Here is a 25,455-nt window from a genome sequence, read left to right on the forward strand (position 1 = left end):
CTGGCACACTGATTCACTATGAATGTAGGCCGCACCCCCTAAAGGCAGAAGCTCGTACTACATCCGGTTCGCCCTCTATTGACACAGTCTTGAAACTTTCCGATCGCACCTCATATGTCTATAAAGGCGTGATGCCATTACTCCTCCCAGCTGATGTCAGCATAATGACATTTTCACGTGGTGTGGGAACATTCGCTTTGTAATAAAGATAACGTTATCTGTTCAGGGGCAGATAACGCAGAATTTAGCACTCATACAATTTATTCGGGAGGTCTCGCTTTCGAAAATAGATATGGAGATCGAAAATCCTGACAAATACTTTCGTGATTTTCGTCTGTCGCCCCAGGGAGAAGTACTTACAAATTGTCATGACCACTTCAATTCAATTCAATTAATTTATTGATACATTCAATATTCTTATCAATTGATCATTTATAACCATCATATCTCACTGCATGTATATATGTATGCATGCATGCACATGATTTTTATGTGTTACGTTTAGAAGACTTGAGATGCGCCGTGGCCCTGTCAGCAGAAACGTCTGAACGATATATTGTCTCAGAACGAGTTCTGAATCGCACCTCGTAGTAGCGGTAGCTGAACAAACATGCTACTTTCTTCTAAGTCGTCTTCCATGCGGAAAAAGAGAACCAGAAATGTAACAGTTGGAAAGTTTTACAAGTGATTTCAGTGCAATTTTTAGTTTACAATGATTCATATTCCTGTTACAGAGCAAACAATTGAAAGATAACGACATGAATGTGTCGCAATCAAGTTGTGATTACAAAGCACTACGTGCATATGACCTGCTTCCTGTTTTGATAGATTTATTATTGTTAAGTACTAAAACATTTTGGAGCGCTTTCCATCCGCACGCTGGGAACAACGGCCGAAAAAATGTCCTTGGAATTTAATTAGTGAGGGAATTTTACTAACATTGACTTAAACATTATAATTTTGTGTAGAGGCCCACATGTGTTTCTGAGAGCGAAATGACTGCATTGGGAATTCACAGGCCACCTTGGTTCCCATTTTTACATTGGTTACAACGGTTACCACAATTTCCATGGTTACGTCGGAAATCCCCAGTCAGCCACATAACCACGTGGGAGAATCCTCTGTAATGACGCCATCAGTTACCATTCTGAAATAATCTAGAAAATTCAAGGACGATAAATATGACGTACTAATATTTGCAAATGGCGTTTATTATTTTGATAGTTTTATTACATAACAATATTAATTGACTTGTACAGTACGCAGTATTCTGTTTAAATGAGGAGTAAGAATCTCTCCTAAATTTCGAATCCACTGTATTTGAAGAAAAGGGAATTGTAGAAGGTCGTTAAATCTACAAACAGATCGACGCTCATCCGCGAGAAAAAGTAAAGCCAGTCATTTGTACCAAAAAAACATCATAGCGATACAGGCGTATAGGACCAATCAAAATAAAGATCCACGCGCTGAAAACCACCTCTAAACCAGAAACTGGGTGTTTAGGATTCGTTGGTTAGGTTAGGTTAAGCAACGCTGTCCTATGAAGTTGAAATGATATAATGCGTCAGTTGTTTTATTCTGAGAATTTCCCCTAATAGAGAATTTTGCACAACCTTGTCGTAAACTGTTCTCATTAGGAGTATAATTCATGTATGCCTCGTGATGTAATGGTCTTGGAGAGACATCTTATGGTTCTGTCACAGACAGAGATATCTTATCTTAATTCTGACTCCACTTTCGCTTGTCACTTTTTGACACTCCTGTACACTCGTTATCAGTAGGCACTGGAAAGATTGTAATGAAGTATATTTATCTTTGGTGTCATCGATAGAATGTGCACTTGGATAACAAAGAACATCGTCACTCTGATAGAATCGGATTTTATTGGAACGGAGTGAACTGCATGAGAGCAACACTAACGCAAAAAATCAAAATACGCATAATTGTATAATATATTAAAATCAATGACCATAAAGTAGGTAGTAGAATAAAGTAACTCCTATTAAGCAAGATACAAAAATAACACTGTAAAAATTTGTAATAAATCTGTCATTAAGTCACCAAGATACAATAAAATAGGTTTACGAGGTGCGATCGGAAGGTTTCAAGACTGCGCGTATAAAAACAAGTACACTTATCTCAGGTATTAAATTCATCCATCACCCTCGACGTAGTTCCCCTGGGAGTGAACACAACGATCCCAGCGCCGCTTCCAAGCCTGGAAGCATCCCTGGAAATCTTTCTTTGTCAGCCTGTCAAGCACCATCTGCGATTCTGCCTGAATCTCTTGCCAAAGACTCGCCAAAACGGCTACGGAAACCTATGAAATGCTAAAGCAAGCATTTGGGGAGTCCGCAATGGGTCGTGCACAAACTTTTGTGTGGCATTCACGTTTTAAAAATGGCCGAACCTCTGTCGATGATGACGAGCGTTCTGGACGACCATCTTCGAGCACAACGCCCGAAAATGTTACGAAGATTCGGCAGACCATTCACGAAGATCGACGTCATACCATCAACGACTTGTGCGACATTGTTGGGATAGGCTATGGGACCTGTCAGCTGATTCTAAAGGAAGAACTCCACATGCGACGCATCCTGTCTGAGGACCAGAAGCAGAAGCGACTTCTCGTTTGTCAGGAGCTCAAAGATCTTGCAAGAACCGACCCCAACTTCCTTTCTAAGTTCCGTGTGACTTCTTCCTCTTCCCAAAGATGAAAATTCAGCTAAAGGGAAGGAGATTTGAGACGATAGAAGAGATTCAGGCAGAATCGCAGATGGTGCTTGACAGGCTGACAAAGAAAGATTCCAGGAATGCTTCAAGGCTTGGCAGCGGCGCTGGGATCGTTGTGTTCACTCCCAGGGGAACTACTTCGAGGGTGATGGATGAATTTAATACCTGAGATAAGTGTACGGTTTTTTTTTTATATATAGGCGCAGTCTTGAAACTTTCCGATCGCACCTCGTACGCCGGACTATTGGAGTCTGCGCTCTTCCGCGAATGCACTGCCCCTCCTTTATTTCTACATGCAGATACAGTGCGATTGAATTTTGACTTTTTACGGTTTTATATCCGGATGTTTACATTTATAAACACGCACGTGACAGGTAGACACATGTTTACAATTTATGTACTAGAAGAAATAGAATTCGTCTGTTTGTGTAATTGTCTCTGCAACCACCGAATTTGTACTTTATCACCTGCGGATAGTTCTGTGGCTTTCGAAACGGGTAGAACATAGAAACTTAAAAATTGTAACATTTTAAGTGTAGGTCGACCTAACAATTTGTAAACAATATTAGGAGAATTTTATATGGCATTTCCTTAAAAAGGTGATATTCTGATTATTATCAGCATCACTAACTCTTCTATGAGCTAGAGTTTTCGCAATAAGTGGTGTCGGAACGGGATGTAGGTACATCCCCAACCAGCACAAAGGTTTGCCCATGCTGAGCCATCAGTACATTAAAACCGTAGGGTAGGTCTGACTTAGAAGAAGAGTGTTGCTCGGATACAAAAATTCGGGAAAATCTATGGTGATAATTTTAAAGTTGTACAGGCTGATCCTCTTTTCAAAAAAAATCTTTAAATCTGTCTGAAATCGTCACACTATATTTATACGTGAATTACATGATGAATCTTGGCAACAATAAAATATTTACACAGAATGTATTAATGTCTCTTACGAGTTAGTATTAAAATAACATTTGAAAACTTATTTTAAAATTTTTCAAACTTTAAATACTTATGAATAATTAATGAAACCCAGAAATTAGAAGTTCATTTAAATTCTTAATGTATATTCGAATCTTGAACTGTGAAGGTGTGAACTAATTCAGGATTGTTTCCAATTTTGGGCTTCAGTACAAATAGTGCTGAACGTTATGTCCTGTTTGCCAAGAGTTCGTTTATAATAAATGGATAGGAAAGATGTGTAGGCAGTTAATATGAAGAAATCAATACCACAATTCCACACGAAATTACACATAATTTGTATTCAATAATAAGTGCAGGCCATTCACGAAGATCGACGTCGTACCATCAAAGACTTGTGCGACATTGTTGGGATAGGCTATGGGACCTGTCAGCTGATTCTAAAGAAAGAACTCCACATGCGACGCATTATGACAACGCGCCAGCGCACACCGCCCTCAAAGTTCGGCAGTTTTTGGCCTCAAACACCATGGCCGTCATCCCGCACCCTCCTTATTCGCCGTGTGACTTCTTCCTCTTCCCAAAGATGAAAATTCAGCTAAAGAGAAGGAGATTTGAGACGATAGAAGAGATTCAGGCAGAATCGCAGATGGTGCTTGACAGGCTGACAAAGAAAGATTTCCAGGGATGCTTCGAGGCTTGGCAGCGGCGATGGGATCGTTGTGTTCACTCCCAGGGGAACTACTTCGAGGGTGATGGATGAATTTAATACCTGAGATAAGTGTACGGGTTTTTATACGCGCAGTCTTGAAACTTTCCGATCGCACCTCGTACATGAAAATAAGAGCGAAAATATTTTAATATTATTATGCTTTTATCTTATTGTGCTTCTCCCGAACAAACAACAAATAAAAAGATGAAATATGTTTAATTTCAACGCCAGCCTTAGTCTTATAATTTGACATCTCCCTCAGAGTGAGACGGGGAAACTAAAGAAGACAAACTAGTTAGGATGTTCGACTTAAGAGAGTTCAAGTAATACGGAGATGGAGAAATTATTTAAGGGAGCGGGTGATTATACAGCTTATATATATTGATCTAATATTGTTTAATGATTCGACAAAGAATGAGATGCTTGGGATGATATTTATTTATAGGATTTGAGACTTTCGCGGCGAGTACAACCAATAAAATCTTATCGGGCAATCAGCCGCGTTAACTGGTTACCGTAGTAAACCGACGTTTCGGGAACAAACTCTGTCCCCATCTTCAGGGTTCTGATATGACTGGATCCTCGGAAGTCGCACAGGCCGGATAAGGCGCTCCTGTTATGACGGCAATGATACTTCAAACTTAAACAGACCTAACACGCAATGACGAAAACTCGAGCGACGTTTCACAGTTCACAGTGGAAGCGAGAAGCTGTGTCAGGCCTTTATGCGTTTTTCGCACGTAATGAGCAAATGGGCGCATAACAGGGAGGATGTCTCTGTCCACCCACATGTTATATCTCCTAAGATTACTAAGCAGCTGCACTACTCAATAATCTACCCTTCGCAGCGTTTTTTAAACTTTCAATTGAATTCAATTTTATTTGATTATCGATTGCCTGATATAACTGATTATCGTGACAGTCACGTGACTTCAAATCGGTCTGTATATAACGAGGCTGGGAGCGACGACTCTGCCATCACGATGGCCCCCGCCAGGACACTGTTGTTCCTCGTGCTACTCCTAGTAGTGCCTTACGTCTGGCCTCAAGAGACTACAGACGGTGAAGGTGAGTGGTTTATTATCAACTCTATATTTCCATAATCAAAACTTGAAGTCGGACAATCAGGAGACACGTCATTTCAACCTTCGTTTGAGATCCAAAAGCCTAGAAACACCGTAAGTTTTAACTGACGCTTATTTCAGGAAAAGGTCTGTATAGTCAACATGATACCGAATTCTCCTTTAACAGAGGAAGAAGAGACCAGTTTAATATGGAAGGTTCTTGTAGCTTTAACAACGAACTAAAACATTTTAAAGTAATTTAATCTTTCGAAACAAAGAAATTTATCGGGCATATAGAGGCAAAGGTAAAAGTAAAGGTGAAGTTGTCCCTGGAACGCGTTCTTAATCTTGCCCCTAGAAGGGAGTGGTCAGTTTTACGCCTCGGCAGCCTTACTCCTCAAGAAATAATCCAGGTCTGTGGTTAGCTACACCATGGGACCAGGGTTTCTGTCTTTCCCTTTTTTACCTCAAGACGGAAGAAGATACACTTTCCGAAACTTAATTTTATTGAAATACAGTCCAAAATACCACTTTCACAAATCCGGCATCCATTTGATAGAAGGCTGTGTAGGCCCAGAACTGGTCTGAACATTGCAATAAAAACAAAAAACAAAAACTTGTTCCGCCGGGAATCGAAAGCCGGTCGTCCAGTCCTTAGAATAGTCACGCGAAACGAATATAAGCAATTCTGCTTCACAACAATAATTTATTATGCAAAAGTGGGCCAAATTCATTGCATGAAAGAAGTTTTTAAATGTGGAGAAGCAAGAATTTGTGCAATGTACAACAACCCTTCTCTTTCTTACAGGCGAATCGACCGTTACAGCAGAGACCTCTACAATAGTAGCCGATGACACTACAACGCCAGAAGGTACAAGTACGACAGAAGATACAAGTACGACAGATGGTGCTGGAATAGCGTATCTCAGTGGTTTCACGCTGGCATCTTTATGTGTTATGACAATGAAGTTATAAACACGCAGAATGAACTCTCAAAACGTTTAACTAATTTTGATCCACGCCAGAGCAGAATAAGGAAAACTTAGTTTCTGATTGAGGTGAATTATCCACAGTTTGTTGTTTACACAATGTTGCACTCTTTGTACAAAATAAAATAATTAATCCTGCATGTAATATTTAATCTTCTCACTCACATTTCGTGATAAATACAGTTGATTTACCGTGGATCATGACATACGCGCAGTCCAGCTGCGCGTATGTCATGCGCGCAGCTGGACTGCACATATGTCATGATCGCGCAGTCCAGCTGGACTTGCGTCGCTATTGCGGTTAAGCGATAAGCCAAATCGCTAAACCGTCATCTCTGAGTTTACAGGCCGACTCACAGCTCCGTGCCCTGTTATAGAGGTTTACATTCTATATCCCTGAATGATAAAGAGTACTTTTCAGGATTTCATCGTGCTGGTCCTACATAATATCAGTGACGAACATTGAACATCCATCTTCATAAAATGCTCGGTACATTATTTTACGGTGACCGCTTAGTATTTTTAGCACAGGGGGGGTCAGACAAAACAAATTTTTGGTAGGGATAACCACCTGCGAAAGAGATCAGTTGGAACACCATGGAGGAGATAGTACAGTAATATTACAACCAACCTTGGCAAACAGTTTGTGCGCGGAGGTGGAAGGAACTTTATGAAAAAATTGCGTATTCGAAATGAAAGTAATAATTTATTTTTGGCATGTGAAGTGGCTTACACATACGTGATGAAGCGAAAATTTTTACTAACAGCGAAGAACATCAGTTTTCCTCAACAAGAAGGAATGTCTTAAAGATTACATACAAAAGGTACTGACTACTGGGGCATTGTTTGAGAACGCGACCCTAGTCATATCTGTAAAATCGTCTGGAAATACAGAGGAAAAGAAATCTCAGTTTCTGTAAGAAATTTAAAACAAATTATGGCTCTAATCCGGTAACTAAAAGTAGCCAAACGAGGAGTACAATGGCCAAGGCACTGAAATGAACTTACTTACAGTTAGGCCATACCTGAGTTGTATACGATAGGTCTTCTCCGTTCTCAGCATATAGAATTTCGCACAGTTCATGTTTGTTTTTCTTAAAAACACTGGACGATCTTCAGGACGGAAACATCTATCTTGCCCCATGAGCCGCTTTTCCGTCGATCGTCTATCACACTCATCTCCTGGGCGTTCTACGGTGCGCATATTGTATGGCGGAGTGTAGCGGATTTTCGGCGGGACGGAAAGTGTGAATCCGTTTCGCTGTACCAGAAAACACGGCTGAAATAAACACTCAAGCTTTTCAAACAACAGATGAATACCGCGCTAGGTGACCACTATTCAACATTTCCACATTTCAGACGTCGTCTTAGTACACTTTCCACCATATTCTAAAGAGGTTCCAACGCACATAAGAGTAACACTTGCTACTTTTCCAGATTTTATCGACACGTTATTCAATCGACTGTCACTTGTTAATCCCTGGCATCGATCCTGTTCCCGGTCACTGTACATGTTAATATTCTTTCGATATATCGAATAAGGCAGATTTATATAATCACAGCACTTCATTATACAATATTAGGTAAGACACTGCCAACTTCTGAATATAAACTGTAAGTTGGCTTTAACAAATTTTTGGACTCCGATGCCTATTTTATACAACAATCCATTTTCAACGTTCCTGACAAACACAGCAATTGTGAGAACCCCGGTTGGCAAAGGTCCACGGCCTTATGGGAGAACAAGAGTTAGGAGAACTGTGGTCAGTGTTAACACTCATCAGAGACTAACCAAGTTACTTGTTCCTTCACCAAATACAAAAATTCATGCACAAAAGTAATATAAAATAAAATTATAATTATGTTTATGATGATAACGACAACGATGATAATAATAATAATAATGATGATGATGATAATAATAATAATAATAAACGTCATGGAATGACACCACCAAGGTCATCAGAACGCTAGAGAACTACTTACAGGTGAAGTCACCAGATGTTTCCAAGCGCACAAAATAAAAAATCTCGGACACACAAAATCCAGTATCGCAGATGGAAAAACTGAATACAAGTGACAGATCAGACAGGTGACATTTCAGAATAACAACAGACTTTGAACCTGGAGTAGAGAAAAAAGCATTGTCCACATTTTCAATTTGTGTATTCTTCATATATTTGTTACAACAGCATTTAAACACTGCAAAATGATTCATACAAAATAACATTTGTACCTTATCCATTTTATTGGAATGTTATGCAATGTCACACTCTATGTTGTCCCCATTTACCCACTGTATCTTTAGGAAATCCTATTTTCATAAAAATTTAGTCCTCAATAGAGCTGAGTCTGCTCTCACAGTGATAATGTTAATGTAGTTAAAATGACAACCTCAAGAAAAGTGACGGTTTTCTTTCTCTCAGGAACAGAGAAAAACAGAATACAGTACAAGTTTACACGTGTTATTGTCCAAATGAAAACATGTAACACAGTTTAACACTTTTAGTTTACAATTTAGCCTACAGACTAACTTCAATTCAGTCTTTTTTCCAGCGAGATTGGAGATGAGTTGAAGTGAGACCTGAGCATTCTAAGAATGTTTTGAGACAAGAAAATAAAATTCCGTTCAAGTTAAACATTATCAGCTTGTGGTAATTTAATATGGCATTGGGCTTATCACTAAAAATACACTGAAACTATTGTAATGAATAATAACAAAAAAACTCTAAAAATCATAATAGGACTGATACTGAGGTATATAAGTAAATATTAAAATAAATGGATCATTAATTGTAGAGATCTATTTTCTGGCTGCAGACTGTAGGTCATGACGCAACAGCAGCAGCAAACCTATATTCCACTTTTAAAGGAAATTTAGAAAATCTCATTGCCGGGTTTGTTGAAATGAAAACAAAGGAATTGTTCACTCTGACTGTTTGTGATTTTATTTATGACACGGAGTTACTGTGACTGGATAGAGGACAACTTCTGCATTCTACAAATTTCGCTTGGCTAGGAATCGGAAGACAGCAGAGGAAACCACATTAGCAATAGACTTTCTGTTGCGCATAAAGGATCCTATGTAGAGATATTAGGGGTATTTCAAAAAGAAATTAAAAAGACTCCTATCAGTTCTGTAATTTCAGGTTTACCTATCCATCCTATAGTAAGAGAGCAAAGAGACCAACTTTTATCATACTTGCCACAGTACATCCACACTAAATTTCATTAAATTTTTTTTATTATTTTTTAGTATGGTTTATTTTAAGGGGAACATTACTCCTACACTACATGAAGTTAGACTTATATTTTTTCAGTCCTCAGACAGATATTAATAAAAGTTTAAATATATCACTTTTATTATATGTCTTACAATGTCGAAGTTGCATTTGCTTTAAATTCACTTTAATTAAGGTACATTTTATTTAAGAATCTGAATGATCATTCATGTATACATTCTTAGTACCCTGGCATATTTTGATAAAAATTATATATGACACTTCAGTATTTAAACATTATGCTGTTCACTGAAGGCCTAAATACATTTGTGGATGTATTTACCTATTTGCCTAAGATAAAAATATTTTGAATAAATTCTGTAGGTATGCATAAATTAGGCCTATATTTTGTCCCTTATGATCTGTGGAAAAATCATAGTAATTCAAAGGCAATCACTGCTATAATTACACCTAAAAATATTGGCCACCAGTACCAGTCTGAGCTCCTGCTGTCAACCTGCCATCTAATAGATGTTTGCTTTATTTACAAAAATATGGCAGATACCCATTATGCAACAACAGAACAAATTTATTCTTGTCTTTTCCTAGATAGATGAAGACAATCTACTCATTTTTACTTGTGTCGCAGACAGATATGCTGTTCAATTTCATTTCCCCAAAATTCCTTTGTACACTCTATGTGAGTTCTAGATGCATGTCAGTTTTACGGTTAATATGGAGACGAGTAATGGAGTGCAAGTTCTGGGATACAGTACACTCATCAGATCTGATGTCTGTAGTGGCATCAGAACCACACTTATAACAGATATAAATTCTGCATGCTTTACAAATGTGAGTCAGCTGGGGGCTCAGAGTACACCAATCTGGGGTCTGAACTTGAATGATCCATAGCTCTCCTCAGGATCATCTCTTGCTCACAGCTCAGGCTGAGCCGAGTTGTGCTGCTACGTAGAGGATGTGGCGATCCCCTGGGGCCAGCAATCCCACCAGCTGAGATGCAGGGAATGGGTGCTACCTGAGACCTCTGTGGAATGTGGTTCATCTCTGCAGTGTGCACGGGCGCGCACCCGACTACTCCCGACCCCCCTATGGAGGTGACCTTACAGTTTGGTGGGGCTGAGTTGCCACTTGAGAAACCCACATCAGCCCCTTTATACTTTGCTGCTTTCTTTGTACAAAGACCATGCCTGCTAAAGAGTGTAAAGAGGTCACGCCTGTACTGCTTGGTCAGCAAGGCATATAGGTATGGATTGGCACAAGAATTGAGTGGGTAGAAGAATACAAGGAGGATCTTGGTGTGTGGGACATCGATCAGAGGATACCCTGCCACGGCAGTCAGACCAAAGAAAGCAATAGGGGCCCAACAGGCAAAGTCAGTGAATACTAGGAGCGCCATGCGTTTGGCCACGGTAGTGTCTGACCGGGCTGCAGCTGAGTTGTGGCCACTGATTGCACAATAAATGCGTCCATAACATGCGCATATCAGAACAAATGCCAAACCATTCATCAGGAGCAGGCTCACAAGGTACACCTGGTCACCCAAGTCACGATTTTCCATTGGCAAGCAAATGCTGAAAACAAAACAGTGTTAATGGCAAAACACAGATATCCGTTCCTGTCTTCTCACACTCTTAAATCTAAATCATGCAGTTTATCCAAGTAAGCAGCAAAGTGTCCACATTTCAACACAGTGAGGTCTTAGAACATACCTGAGAATAACATATGTTTCAGTATTTCTTAAGCTTTCAAAGAAATTTGAAATACTTTATAACTGTCAAGTAGAAACAGTATCAACATGCAAACCTACAATACCTTGAGGTGTAAGCTCCAGCAGAACCATCAATATTTCCTTTATGCTTAAAATAGTAACAGACTTTAAAAGGGTATGCACTTTTAATGGATCAAATCTTTATCAAAACAGAAAATAAAAACGTGGCATTTGCACGATATATTTTCGGTTCGTGAATCACTTTCTGAAATACAGATTTGGATGGAACTTTATATCCTTTCTTTCACCACACTCACATCAGAGGAAGTTAACAGATGGGGTTGGATATTGATGGGAGAAAACATTCAACAATTATTAATCCTGTAAAGGAATTAAAAGGATATGGACAATAATTTTCAAGTGTATATAACATTCAGTCATTCTACCTCATCTTTCTACACACTGCCTTGCTCTCAGGACTCCATACACACATAAAGAGACGTTTTAAAATATCTGAGATTAGTGGCCAAAGCCCCTTTCTAGTTTTCTTGTATGAATATTTAATATTTGAAAACAAACTGCAGGCTGGTAAATACATCTCATTTGTCATGTAAATTCTGTAGAACAACAGTGTTCAACCCCTCTCCTGTGTACCTTGTCTTGGAATAACCACTGATGCCAAGAAGTGGCAGCGTGGCCATTGCTATAGCATACAGCCATCCAGCAGTCATGACCTTGAATGCTGTACCGAGTCTTAACCTCTTATCCAGGTGCAGGGCATAAGTGATGGCATACCATCGCTCGCTTGTTATAACAGCCAATGTGTATATGGACAGTTCACTGGCAAATACTGTTAGGAATCCTGCAATTTGACATCCCGGACCTGAAACAGCAACAGAATGCAACTAGAGACAACAGAATTGAACGTTATTACTGTCATTGTGTTTAAAGACATTCACTTTCCAGACTTCCAGGTATCGTATAATGTGACCACTCTCAGGTTAAGAACAGTAACAGAATGGAACTTGAGGCAATAAAACAATAATTCAGTTATTGCTGTCAGTGGGTATGTGGACACTAACTAGTAACACTGCCTTAAACCTCGAATCAGTTATAATATGTTTATTAACAGCTTTTCTGTAAATGAAAAAGGGACACATTTATGATGTCAGTATGTATGCAACATATATATAAAGTTTGGAGATTTAATAAACTGTGTTTTGGCACATATATGGAGTAAACATGAACATAATAAATATTTGTGAACACATTTCAGGAAACAGTGAACTTTATTTACTTGAATTTCTTTCTTTCCAAACCTATTTTGAGATTTCTTGAACTGTCTTATGCAGCAATATGTCTATATAACTCTCTCCACGACGCAGCGCTCCTTCAAAATTTTACACTCAATCAACTGATGAAGCAAGTTCCTGCTCTTATGTTACCCAGTCGTTCATTACCATGTTTATAAAAGCATCACTAACAAGTCCAGACGTTCCCTGCATTTCCCCATTTAAGCCAAATTTCAGGTCTCATCAGTTCAATAACTGTTGCACTATCAGTTAAAGAAAAAAAGTAAATTATGGAATTTCTCATTAAGAATTGATGCAGCATTATTAAATTACCTATTAGTCAGTCAGAGGTTACTACGCACCCCGCTGCCAGTCTATGGCATGGTTGAAATATGCACCAATGGACCGTGCATCCATGCAGGCGATAATTAGCAGGTAAATGCCCATGCAGAGATCTGCAAGTGCCAGGTTGCACATGAGGAACTTGGACACAGTCATGCGAAAGCGGGAACTGAGAAGCACCAGCAGCACAGCCAGGTTCCCCACGAGCGCTGCAACGGCCACCAGCCACACAGCGCCTCTTAGTCCCCAGTTGCCCATCAAGTCCTCACAAGGGTTGAAGGCGTCAGGTTCTGGGTGACAAGACACATCCCGAGGTGATCGGGACAGATTTCCGCAGTACGCCTGGATCAGTCGTGGGCTGACGGACACCATGCTCTGGTGAAACACGCCATCAACACTTCCCGGGTTGGACTGGGACTCTAAAACCAGATGGGTCACTGCTGAAGAGAGACACACCACTCGAACTATCTAGGTTGGAATATATATCTAAAACTACACAGCAAAATCAACCCTCAGCCATGGATTGGCTGAAAGAAAAGTGTCTCTATTATTGGCTTATTTTCAGTATACCTGAAAACACTATTAAACATATATTTATTTTATTTATTTATTTAGTGTTCTGTCTGACGACAGGTCCATATGAACAGGATCCTTCCATCCTTTTCTCGGACTGGGACCTGTTCATATACGTTCTTGGCAGATGATCCAGAAGTGGTTTGCCATTGCCTTCTTCTGTGTGTGAATGGAGTAATTGTTGGGATGCCACGGAGAAACCGGGGAAGCCCCCGGAGGAAAACTCAGTGTTGCCTAGACCACGGCCTTGCCCAACACAAGTTATAAATTCGGGCACCGCCGGGAATCGAACCCGAGACCCCAGGATTACAAGGCCAGCGTTCTAACCTCTAGACCACCGTGGCGTTTAAACATATATATCCCACTTTAAAGACTACTAATGGTTTTATTTGATTTAAAATAATCGGGATTTTGAGATCAACGCATTTTTTCAAATAACGGACATCCATTGTAATAGCTTCCTGCTGACAGAAATGTAGGGAAAGTCACAAAGATATTTCTGGAACTAAATAGTCTTTTTCTGAGAACAGCAAAGTGCCGAACGTGTAGCCGAGGGTATATAATGTTCTGGTTCTTCAGGGCTGTAGCACAAATCACGCGACAGTGGTAGCTGAGTATGGAAAAATTGTGGAATGATATATCCGAAGAAATCACAGAGAAACCACTACCAGTTCATCCACCACGAAGTCACCGTGGACTGAACCCGGGTCTCCCCGTGAGTATCCAGCGATAGCAGCCTGTAAACATTTGCGATATCACTCAGTGGCGGAGAGCGCTGAACTCCAGTCCTTCCTGGCTGTGGTTCGGTTTTTAGTTTTCGTTTTTGTATCACAGTTTTAATCAGACTATCTGGACTGACTCACCAGGCCTGTCTATGTCGCGGTCGAAGGCGCCCCAGTCCGGAGAATGACGCTGGTACGTCAGGTTTTCGGGCGAGTACACGAGGCGACCAAAATCGTCGTTGTCACGCCGCTGCAGACTGTGGGGCAGAGGAGAACCGGTCGCCGCGGTGCTGCAGTACTTGTTGTGGATCAGCGCCACGAATCGCTGCAACCCGGTAACATGGTACAGCAGTTGAAATGAATTTTGCATCCGTCTATCGAAAACGTCTGAGTATAACTCATCGAATTCTTGAAAATTTTCGACCATGACTTGTAACGCTAAATTTTATAGAAACGACTATAAAACAGGATATAATAGGCTATTCCTTGTTATGTACTGGCTACTTATTCATAATTCGCCATCATTTTGAAAGGCTGGGATTTGAGATTTCAATAAATTCAGGGAACTGAACACAAAGCACTGTAACAAAGATCAGAAATATGTTTATAAAATTCACGTACATACTGAAAAATGTAGCTATGACACGGTTAGCATTCCTGTGATTTATTTTAGAGATCCCGGTTTATATCACGGCCTAGAGATTGGCTATCCTGACTCAGAATTTTCGTGGATTTTCACAGTCCTTCTAGGTAAGGTAACACAAACCAATTCCCTATTCATTAATCATTTTGTCATTTGACGCTGATAGCTGAGGAATTGGCAGCGTCGTTAAAAAAGCCAACATTTTGTACAGAGTAACTTGTTACTATTACATTATTGGAAGTTCAAAAACAGATTTTTTTATCATGCTCCAGTTAACAATTCTACGGTTCGAAGCTAAATAACTTCTGTAAAAATTCGTAAGTAAACCACGAATAAATAATATGTAATATGTGGTTTCAAGATGACTTCTTGTATGAAGTATCGAAATAATGTTAAATTACTTACTATATGTCTAATTTAATGACCTATCATCATACAAAACCTTGGATAGTATAGATTTGAAGTGAATGATCGTTTTCAAGCATAAACGGCCTAAGAGTAGACTATATCACTATATTGCATGTATAAGAAAAGTGGTGAATACACATCAAACGCCATTGAAAGTTACCATCACTAAAGCGAGAAATAAACATAGATATTTCCTATATAAAAAAAAATAACGAGTTTAATTTCAATTTCATTTTCAGGAATCCAAAGGTGTCCAGTTCCTGTTCACTCCTTCAGCCGTAAGCTTACTTCGTGCTCAGCAAACTCTTTCGGATGGTGCGTGGCTGGAAACTGGAAAGCGCAGCAGTGGTAGGGGTACGTCAGCCAGGCCACCCGAAGGTACTGGAAAAGAGCGACGAGGTCAAGGCCATCTACGTCCAACACAAACTTCATTAGCCTCTATGTACTTTCACTGTTCTTACAATTTATTAAAATAAATCGCCCTCTGATTTTGGCTATGGCTTAAATTAGCAACAAAACTAAATATACATAGAATAGTCATAAATTGTTTTTCTTACATTCTGTTACAAATTCGCCACACCGTAAAATGTTTCACATGAAAGACGTACGTAAAGTTCATGTCCAAATGCTCTGTACGACAAACATCGTTTGAGAGAAAATGTCGATTTTTTATTTTAGCTTCAGCTAAAACAGGAAACTGCTCTGTGCTTTTCAAATTCCTTACTGTCACAATAGAAGGGAAACATGTCAGTCGATTTCTTAGCATTATATTTATGAAAAGTAAAGGGAACTGGGCATAGAAACATCGACTTTGTATTTAATGTCAAATATCAGGTGATTCTGATCTTCCTTCGCAACACTGTCGAGTTGAGTCAGACGTAAATCGACCTACTCGATTTCTTACGTTGTTTCCGATTATTAAATTAAATTTACATATGACTTAAATCACAGAGTAACATTTTATTAAAGTCTCTTGAAGAAACTACAGATCCGTAAACACTGCTTGTTGCTTTCTCTGTGTTCCAATATCCACTATATCAGATACACAAAATGACACGGAGAAACATACACGTTTAATCCCCCCTCACCCTTATTTTCAAATATCTGAAGAGATAAAACATCAACTTTTCTGTTCCCACAAGCATGAAGTAAGATATTTCTGATTTGCCTAAAAGCTCCAAGTGTGTGTTGCTTTTTATTCTGAAATCTGTTGTCAAAGCCATAACACTGTTTTACTCTGCGCACTGTGGCTACTAACCTCAAATTTGTATATGGAGGGAAACTTCTTGAGGCTGTCAGTGTCCTGCAGGCGGAGTACCTCAAGGTCCTTGAGACCCAGGGTCGGCATCTGCGAAATCGACGTTTCAGAGAGGTCCCTGCAACATAGGGATACACCACCAGCCGACTTCACGCGTCAGTAAAGCAGCGCTGCCTTGAAACACGTGGAGTTCCTTACATGGAAGCAACGACGTGTCTCCACTTTGCCCACTGACGCTTCTGCTCGATACTTTACGTGACTGTCATTGTAATGACTTGTATAATTAATTTTCACGTCTTGTGTCAGCAACAAAGATAACACCGCAGCCCCTCCACATTCTAATCCATTCCTCGAACCACAAGGTTAGCTGCTGTTTGTCGCTATATGTGTTAAGCATGGCTGACTAAGTTCTCACCAAGATATGACGGAATATTTTATTTTAAAAGAATTGCTATCATCACACAGCTTTTAGAAGTTCTTCTGAAGAAGACAGCAAGTACGAGGTACGCGTACATAGGAACGCAAACCTATGCAACTGATACAGCTTCTTCAAATAATGAAACAAAGGAACAGCGAAACAGAGAAAGGCAGAACAAAACTAGGAAAGAAGGATAAACCTCATGACTGTCATCACTGACAATAAACTCAAACGTTTAACTGAGAACGGCGAAGTTACAGCACAGTACAATGCTAACGCTTTGTTTGTTTGTTTGTCTATAAATATCCGTAGCAGCTTCGAAAGGCACAGGCGGTTTATTGTTAAGTTCTGGGACATCATTTTGGAAAGGGAGTCATCCGAGAGTTGGCAGATCTCTCATAAATCATGCGTTCAGTCTACCCCGAAGCTTACGCTAAAAGAATTTCTTTACGAAGCCAAATCTGATGATCACGGAGCATAAACCAACAGTCGCCAGGACACGTGGCAGCTTGTGGCTCTTTTGTAATTAAAGAGAAGATGAGGTCAGCAAAGTAGCGAGCCGGTACTTACAGGTCTCTGAGGCTGCGCAGTCCCACGAACGCACTGGGCTCGATGGTCTTCAGCTCTCGATTCCCCTTCAGGCTCCTGCGACAGACAGAGACACAGATACACGGAGTGACGTCACTGCAAATCTTGATGTGCTAGGAATAATGAGGATTTGAAGTTCAACAGCAAACTCGTTTCTCCAGTTCCTTTTCTGTGTACGTAACAGCGTTAACCAAAATCCAAGTAATGGAATTTTATTAAAGGGATTCGTAGAATTCATGTAAGCTGTCTGACGGCGTTGCTGTACATTCTTCAATCCCTAAGAGTTCGAAGATGGAAACAACAAATAATACAGCGAAAAAAAGAAATATCCAATGCTTAGTGTTGTGATTTACGTAAAGAAGTTTATTTCTAGACAAATTCTGCTTGTGTGCATTTGCAGAATACTTGTTCCCCCGACAAACCCTTCTCAGAAGATAAAACAAGAACAGAAAGCAAGACTTTATAGCACCTGTTTTATTTCAGAGGTTGACAGACATGATTAATGTGGAGTTACACAAACTAGTGGTCTCTTCTTGCTGAGACAATTTTCTTCGCGCCTAAGTATTCCGACTGTTACTTTACACAATAGTACATGCACTTTTATATTTTGTATTGTATTAGATATAATACATTAAACATAAAAATGTAAGATAAAATCATAAAAAAAACCTATAGGAGGAAACTCGTCCACGCTTTACAGACTTTGACAGTACTTCGTGCGACTGAACATTTTCCCAGCAAAGTCGCTTCACACCTGAGATAAGGATCCCAAGTTTGGACAGAACGGTGGCGAAGAGAAACATGTCTGCCTTACTGGGAATCGAACCTCGGACGTCCAACCCTTACCAAGTTCGTGTACTGATTTAAGTTTCCCCTCAGAAAAACCTAAATTTAAACGTGTTTCAAATTAAAGCTGAGAAAATTCTTCTAATACAAATTTATGCATCTCGACACGAGACACTTTATAAAAAAACATATTTATGAAATCACCATATCACCGATGAGTGCGTGCATTTGCTCTCACTTCGAAACTTAAAAGGCCTCAGCATGCGGACAGAAATTTGCAACAGGTTTAACGCGAAGCGAGATTAATTATCCGGATCCTAACCGCTGCCCTTTTTTTCTGTCTGGCGTGTAATTATTGGTTTACCAGTGTGTGCGGTTACTTAACAAGCAACCACAAACATATACAAAGTGAATCGATTTTGTTGCGTCATATTCGAATCGTTTATCTCTCTCTGTCTTGTTGCCATTAACAGACCATCATATGAATATTCTGAATCTGTAGGCTATTAGGATATTATTTGTAAATGTTCATACAGATAAGTGGGAAAAGAAAGATAATATATCCCAGTACAAAACACTACATTAACCTCACCTAAATAATAAAGATTCAGTTCCTACAGAAAACAAAACGGTTCACTATCACAAAGTTCAACCGATTAATGCATTTGAATAAAAATTTTCTTAGATATTATCCATCGTCTAGTAAAATAAAATATAAAACGACGTTTCGGAGATGGGGCTCTATGTCCGTCTTCAGGTGCCTACTCTAAGTCCGGAGCTAGAGATTAGCTCTATCTAGTGGGCCAAACTGAGTAAGCACCTGAAGACGGAGATAGAGCCCCATCTCCGAAACGTCGTTTTATATTTTATTTTACTAGACGATGGATAATATCCAAGAAAATTTTTATTCAAATGACTCATCACCATCGTCAAGAACTTTTAGATTTGATTAAAGCAGTTTATTCGGATATTTATATAATACCATTAAATAATTATTAAACTTTTAAGAAAAAATATCTACCTTCCATTTTCCAGATCTCGTTCGCAGCTTGGTATTATTATTATTATTATTATTATTATTATTATTATTATTGTTATAGAATTTTCTGCTCCTTTGAGGCCCATTACTGGTTGTGCCGATTTACATTTGGCGTCTTCTTACAGCTGACCAGTTACTTCTATTAACAAAATAATCTTCCCGTTCCACAGACAAACTCGTATTAAAATCGTTTAGTTACACAAATATTGATATCCGCAATCAATTCGTATTCTTCCAGACTCAGACCATAACTGTCGTTGCGAGTACAGCTAGGTACAGCCGCAATTCAGCATTTAGCCGTGTACGTAGTATTATATCGAAATCCATCTAGCCGCTCAGGTAACTGGAGCATATTTATTTCCTTGACCCACATTTAAAGCGCATTACAAGTGCATCCAGGGAACACTTTATCAGAAACGTTGATGGGAGGGGATCAAACTGTTTAAACAGCAGGCCACACAGAATTCAGCGAAAATATATCGGAATGTGGCTTGCGGCAGTCACCGGAACTGGCGCGGAAAATGTTCCAGCCTGGAAAATCAATGTGTGGCCTTTATACAAATAAAGCGACCGAGCAAGAAGGCGGAAAATACGACTCGGCTCAAGTCTTAACCGAGACACCGGCTCTTCGCAAAGAGGCTTTTTGGTTGAATTTAGAACAAAACAATTCGAAACACGCCTACTAGCTTCAAGTCCGTCCATCCGTTAGCAACAGCGCCCTACTAACTAAATTAGCTGTGTACAATCATTTTTCATTAGCGTTTTGTTTGAAGATAGCTGTCTTCAACGCGGTTGCGTTGCGTGGTCTGGTAGAAGTCTGCCGACGTTTCAGATGTGCTTGCTGTCTCCATCATCAGGGGGATGCCCTGAAACTGCACGGAACAACAACCGAGAAGACAACCATCTTCATACTCGCTGCAGTGAGAACCTCCAGAAACTCGGGGCTTTGCCATGGGCGAGTTCATAAATTCAGATACGATTTCCTAGAAGCAATTCCCAAGGTTTGATGACCTCGTAATATCTGTCAAGGAGAAAACACGCTAGCAGAGAGATGTTGAAATATAGCTTTTGCCAAAAAATATACAGGATCTCTGTTTACGGTCCACTAATACTCATGTCATTTTAGTTTTTACAAACACATCTTTACAGAAGTCTGACTCCAACAGAAATTCATCGGATGTTTATGGACTGCATAAGCAGGTCACCTTCTCTCCATTCCTTACACTTCTGGAGACCAGACATCGGGTGGGGCAGTAAAGCACAATATACGGGCAAAGATAGATAAGGTCTGAGGTCGTAAAACTCCACTGAGCTCATCGGAAATGCGAAGATTGTAAACATGAAACAGTAGCCTATTTTTTTCCCCCCGGAAAAAGAACATTTTGGAAAAGTACCATCTTTGATCCAGTCCACGTAATCAAGCGCATAATTTTGTTTTAGTCACGTTGCTGTAATGCAGAGTTCATATCTCATTTCTAAATTAAAGACTATACACGACTCAGAATTTCCTATAACCCACATAAACTACGGACGGTGTATAAGAACATGTTGTACATTTACATTTTGTAATTGTTCTCGTAAATGTTAAAATTATGGAAAAGCATATCGGGCTTTTATTACCCGATTTTATTATCCAAACGATGCTCCCGTACTAATGCCAATGTTATGACGACACAATCTTATGAACTTAAATAAATATATTAATGACAGATTCGAACGCGTTTCAAAACCCGATTTATTAACCTCATGTTACTGAGAACGTTTCACGCAGAGTTAAACAGTCCGGAGCACCGAAGACAAATGCCTTTTCTAAAATAATGGAACTGCAATCAGTGATTGTCATGTGATATGGGGAATACTTACAGCCTCGCAATCTCTGCGTCGCTGAAAGCGTGATTCTGCACCAGCTCTATCATGTTGTAGTTCAGCAGACTGAAACGGAAAGTAAGCTATTACGCTACATCACCGTATTGCCTAGATTTCTGCATCTCTGCCATATTTCCAATTTCAAAGTGATTAAAAAAGAAATTCGAAAAATGCAAGTCTATCAACCGTCAGTTCAAAATTTCGATTAAATTTTGATTCCTTGAAGCACTCTAAATTCTGGTAAGCTTTTAAATATTGTGGTTTGTTTTTTGTGTTATGTCAAACGCCTAAAACAACACTTAAATATACCTTTAAGCCTTTTAATAAGTTTTGATGACAAGTTATAAGACTGCTAATTACCGAATTTTTATTTTGTAATGAATTAAAACACTTTTGGGCGTATCTCGCTAACAATTCGCTTGCAATAAAGAAAGTAGTAAATAAAAGTTAAAAGCATCCGTGTAATAGGACTACATACTACGTTCCGTTGTAACACTTGTGCAAATCTCAATGACTCAGAAAGTTATTTTCATAACAAAAATGCCTATTAATGTGTGCTAACGAAAACGTTGTCCAATCACCTGCTGTCACCCTGCAATGTAGCTCATGTGCCCTCGATTTATAGCGTATTGCAAGCCTACGTACCTGACAGCATACCTAAATAAACAGAGTCAGGCATAACGAAAATCATCTGTTTAATATCACCCTATAGGTGAAGTTACTTATTTGCATACAGAAAGTTGTTAAATACAACACTTTTATCTCGTTGAATAAACTGAACTGAAGGCATGATTTAAAAAAAAAAAGTTGTTTGGGTGCATGGTTTAAAAATTACAAACAAAGGATTCAGTGTTTTCCTCGCGTTTGGAATTACATGACCGCGCGCGCATGAGTACAAGACACGCCCCTGAAGCACCCGCTTCAGGGATAGCAGTATACGAAAATGTGAACAGGATACTTTAGAGTGATGTTGCTAATTACATTTCTGTCGGATGTAATTAGGCGTATCTCACAGACAAGGCACCGCAGACTATGATGAAAGGGCACGCAGTGACGGTGTGATGGATTAGCGATACTAACCGCTACAGATACGGAGTCCCCCGAGACATAGAACATCTTACAGCGTCTTATATCAAAATGTGAGGTGCAGGAGTTCATTTCACTTTGGTTTAATCCCAAAGCAAACATGTAGGAGCAATTCTCGAATATTGTTCTCCTGAAAGCAACGACCCTGTTCCTTAGCAACCGTCACGCACAGAAGAATGTAGCATGCTCTAAAAAAACAGTCCCTCAACTGCGATCACATTTTAGTAAAATTTAGAACATTTAAACATTTTTTGTAGTGTTAAGTAGTCATGTAAGTGCAAGTATCTATTGCACAAAATTATTTTTAACATCTGACATAACAAAACTCTAATCAAATCGTCCTGATGATGGAGGCAGCAAGTATCTCTGAAACATCGGTGAACTCCTACTAGATTACATGACGAAAAAACCCAAAAAGAGCGCCATCTTAAAGAAATATCAGGTTCAGTGTTACTTAAGGAGGCGTTTTAGTTTAATAGCTCAAATTAAAATGAACTTCAGGTGAAAATATTTAATGTACACTTCCCATGAGAAACTGGAAACGAAATTATGACGGTTTTCAACGCTAGAAACGATTTCTTTCAGACGGGAAGACAAGTGTATGGAACGCCACTAGAGTTTTAATATTATGTAGCTATGCTGAATTAAAACGAGGAAGATGGTTGGAATTTTTTATACAATTTATATTAAGAAATTCCTTAACTGCAGTTGGTAAGGGGACATCAACAAATGAAGGCCGTAATCGGCTGTGACATCGTGAGGACAGTTCCTGGCAACTGATACTTCAAGTAACTGTCCCGTTGCCAGAGATGCCAGTTGTGATTTGTGTGTTGTTGCACGTAAACTGATTGGCATTTGAATAGTCTTCACGGGCACTCAGCCGCGTCAGACGGTTGTTAGAAACCAACGTTTTAAGAGCTATCTCCGTCCTCCTCATCAGAGATGATCTTAATTAGCTCTATCTAGTGGGCCCAACTGTGTAGGAACCTGAAGACGGAGATAGAACCCCATATCCGAAACGTCGTTTACGTTTTATATTTGATTTACTAGACGATGGATAATATCCAAGAAAATTTTTATTCAAATGAATCTTGAATTTAGTCTCCGCGAAAGCTACAGATCATGCATGATTTGCACTTGTTTCATCAACAAAATAAAAAATATAAAAAGTTTTAAATAGGAGTTTTAGACATTAAGTTAACATATTTTCTTATGTTGAGTTATTCTTTGAAAGACGAGCCATTCTTATAAACGTGACGAAGTTCGATTTGAACTTCATGAAAGTTAAGGGCGAAGTCACTGTTACACCCCGCCCTTAGATAATTATTGCACTAAAGGCCAAATATGAGTACTTACAATTGTTCGGTCCGCACTTTGACAGATTTGGTTGGCACCTGTCGAATATGATTGTTTTCCAAGTCTCTGAAACAATGAATTACTAACGTTTAATTCGGTGCGCAATTTCGTGATTTCTAAATATTAAACGACTAAGTGAATGTGGTGAGGAAAACTAAAAATATGTTTTGTTAGAGAAACTTACAGAGAAAGAACATTTGGAAAATCTAGAAGGATAATGAAGGATAATTCTGAGCCATATTAAAAATGATACGTTGAGTATAAACTGGCTCAGTATCCTTCCAAAATGGCTACCGGTGTTATCAGCGACATAAAACATTTGAATTCCTCTGCCAGACTGTTGGTTAGGTAGTTACTTCGATTTAAATATTTATAACAGTCTGCTTAAGAACGGGTTACTGAGGAGAATATTAGACCTAAGAGGGAAGACGGAACGTGGTTGAAGAAGTTTTCAAAATGAGGAGCTTACAATTTGTGCATTTTCCCAAATAAGGTTCGTTGCGACTGACTCTCCCCTAATTCTGGAACCATACGACGCAGTTCATAACGATGAGAATTGTTTGTGGTGTTATCTCATTGAATGCAGCGATAATTCGCTCATGAAAGAGCCCGATATCGCGGGCTTTCTCAGCATACGCCTTGGCTCTCAGATGGTCCTACAGCAGGGATACGTATACTGCCAATTTGTTAACAAGGGACTCACACAGTAATGACTCATACATATAACACAAGCCTGTTCCATGTGATGTTACGAGACGAGCCAACTCGCAATTGCCCTCCACACTTGGAACGGGCATGATGTATCGATAGTTTCATGATGCTGTATCACTAGATATTTTTTTGTGCGAATAAAAAAGAATACATAAAAGTAGATAAAAAAATAAACAAGGGGCCTTGCCAGCCCCTCGAGCTCCCCATCGTAACAAGCCTGCCCCGTGGGTGAAAGTCGAGATGTGTAAGGTCAAGGGATCGCAGACCCACGCTGAAGAACTGCTTTCACACTTCCGCATTTACTCAGTGTGATAAAGCACGACTCCAATAAAGGTTAGACGTATGACGCCTGCAGTTCAGCACATGTCGGGCGTCCTGTAATGTAGATAATTAGGAGACCGCCAACACAACGCGTAATAAATTATATTAAATAACATTTTGTTTTAAAATCCACAACACATTTCAACAAACATCATGACAGGAGCAGACACGAACTTTAAAATAAAATATGATTGAAATTGATCCAATCATTATCTGGTTTTACAATAATTCCATGTTTATTGAACATGTAAACAGATGCCAGTAGTCTAGTTATAACTGAAATCAAAATATTTATGTTACAATTCAAACTATTTAAATTCTTTTGATTCTGAAACGAAAATCTAAAGTAATATATTTTAATGATAGTCGTGCCATATATTGCGTACACTTTGACGATGAAGTTAGTTGAAACATGTGCATTTTAAAGTAAAGCAACACCTCTTAGTATACCGTACATTGTGTTGGTCGTCCTCTATCTAGTTAGACTAGGACGCGTAATAAAAGTAATATAATAGAATGCATAACAACGAGATTAACGCACAGTCGATGAAATCAAAGACGATGGGAAGGGCGAGGCATGAAACACGCATGGGATATGAGAAATGCATTCAAAATTTTAGTTAAAAAAATATAAGGAAAGAGAATATTTGTTAGAGCTTGTGGATATGATAATAATA

The 25,455-nt window shown here is 39.3% G+C and overlaps 1 protein-coding gene and 1 long non-coding RNA gene across 3 annotated transcripts in view; one reads left to right on the top strand and one right to left on the bottom strand.

Annotated features, from left to right (window-relative positions):
- Nucleotides 1-5,275: 5,275 nt before the first annotated feature.
- On the top strand, nt 5,276-6,564 carry LOC147873205 (uncharacterized). Its single transcript, XR_015536118.1, has 2 exons — nt 5,276-5,434; nt 6,239-6,564. It is a non-coding gene; the product is annotated as an uncharacterized LOC147873205 (long non-coding RNA).
- Nucleotides 6,565-8,563: 1,999 nt separating this feature from the next.
- Nucleotides 8,564-25,455, bottom strand: part of LOC110839199 (lutropin-choriogonadotropic hormone receptor) — a 112,926-nt gene continuing 96,034 nt past the window's right edge. For both annotated transcript variants that reach the window (XM_022083134.2, XM_022083135.2), the window contains exons 7-15: nt 23,747-23,812; nt 21,302-21,370; nt 17,596-17,670; nt 16,608-16,725; nt 15,638-15,730; nt 14,440-14,623; nt 13,024-13,422; nt 12,024-12,252; nt 8,564-11,232 (exon numbers count right to left, since the gene is read on the bottom strand). In XM_022083134.2, the coding sequence (XP_021938826.2) occupies nt 10,485-11,232; nt 12,024-12,252; nt 13,024-13,422; nt 14,440-14,623; nt 15,638-15,730; nt 16,608-16,725; nt 17,596-17,670; nt 21,302-21,370; nt 23,747-23,812 (1,981 nt within the window). In that variant the 3' untranslated portion in view covers nt 8,564-10,484. The remainder of the gene's footprint in view (nt 11,233-12,023; nt 12,253-13,023; nt 13,423-14,439; nt 14,624-15,637; nt 15,731-16,607; nt 16,726-17,595; nt 17,671-21,301; nt 21,371-23,746; nt 23,813-25,455) is intronic.

The sequence above is a fragment of the Zootermopsis nevadensis genome, unplaced genomic scaffold, assembly GCF_977971745.1.
Source record: "Zootermopsis nevadensis isolate Lab colony 2312 unplaced genomic scaffold, Znev_1.0 Znev_ptg000021l, whole genome shotgun sequence".
Taxonomy (NCBI): Eukaryota; Metazoa; Arthropoda; class Insecta; order Blattodea; family Termopsidae; genus Zootermopsis; species Zootermopsis nevadensis.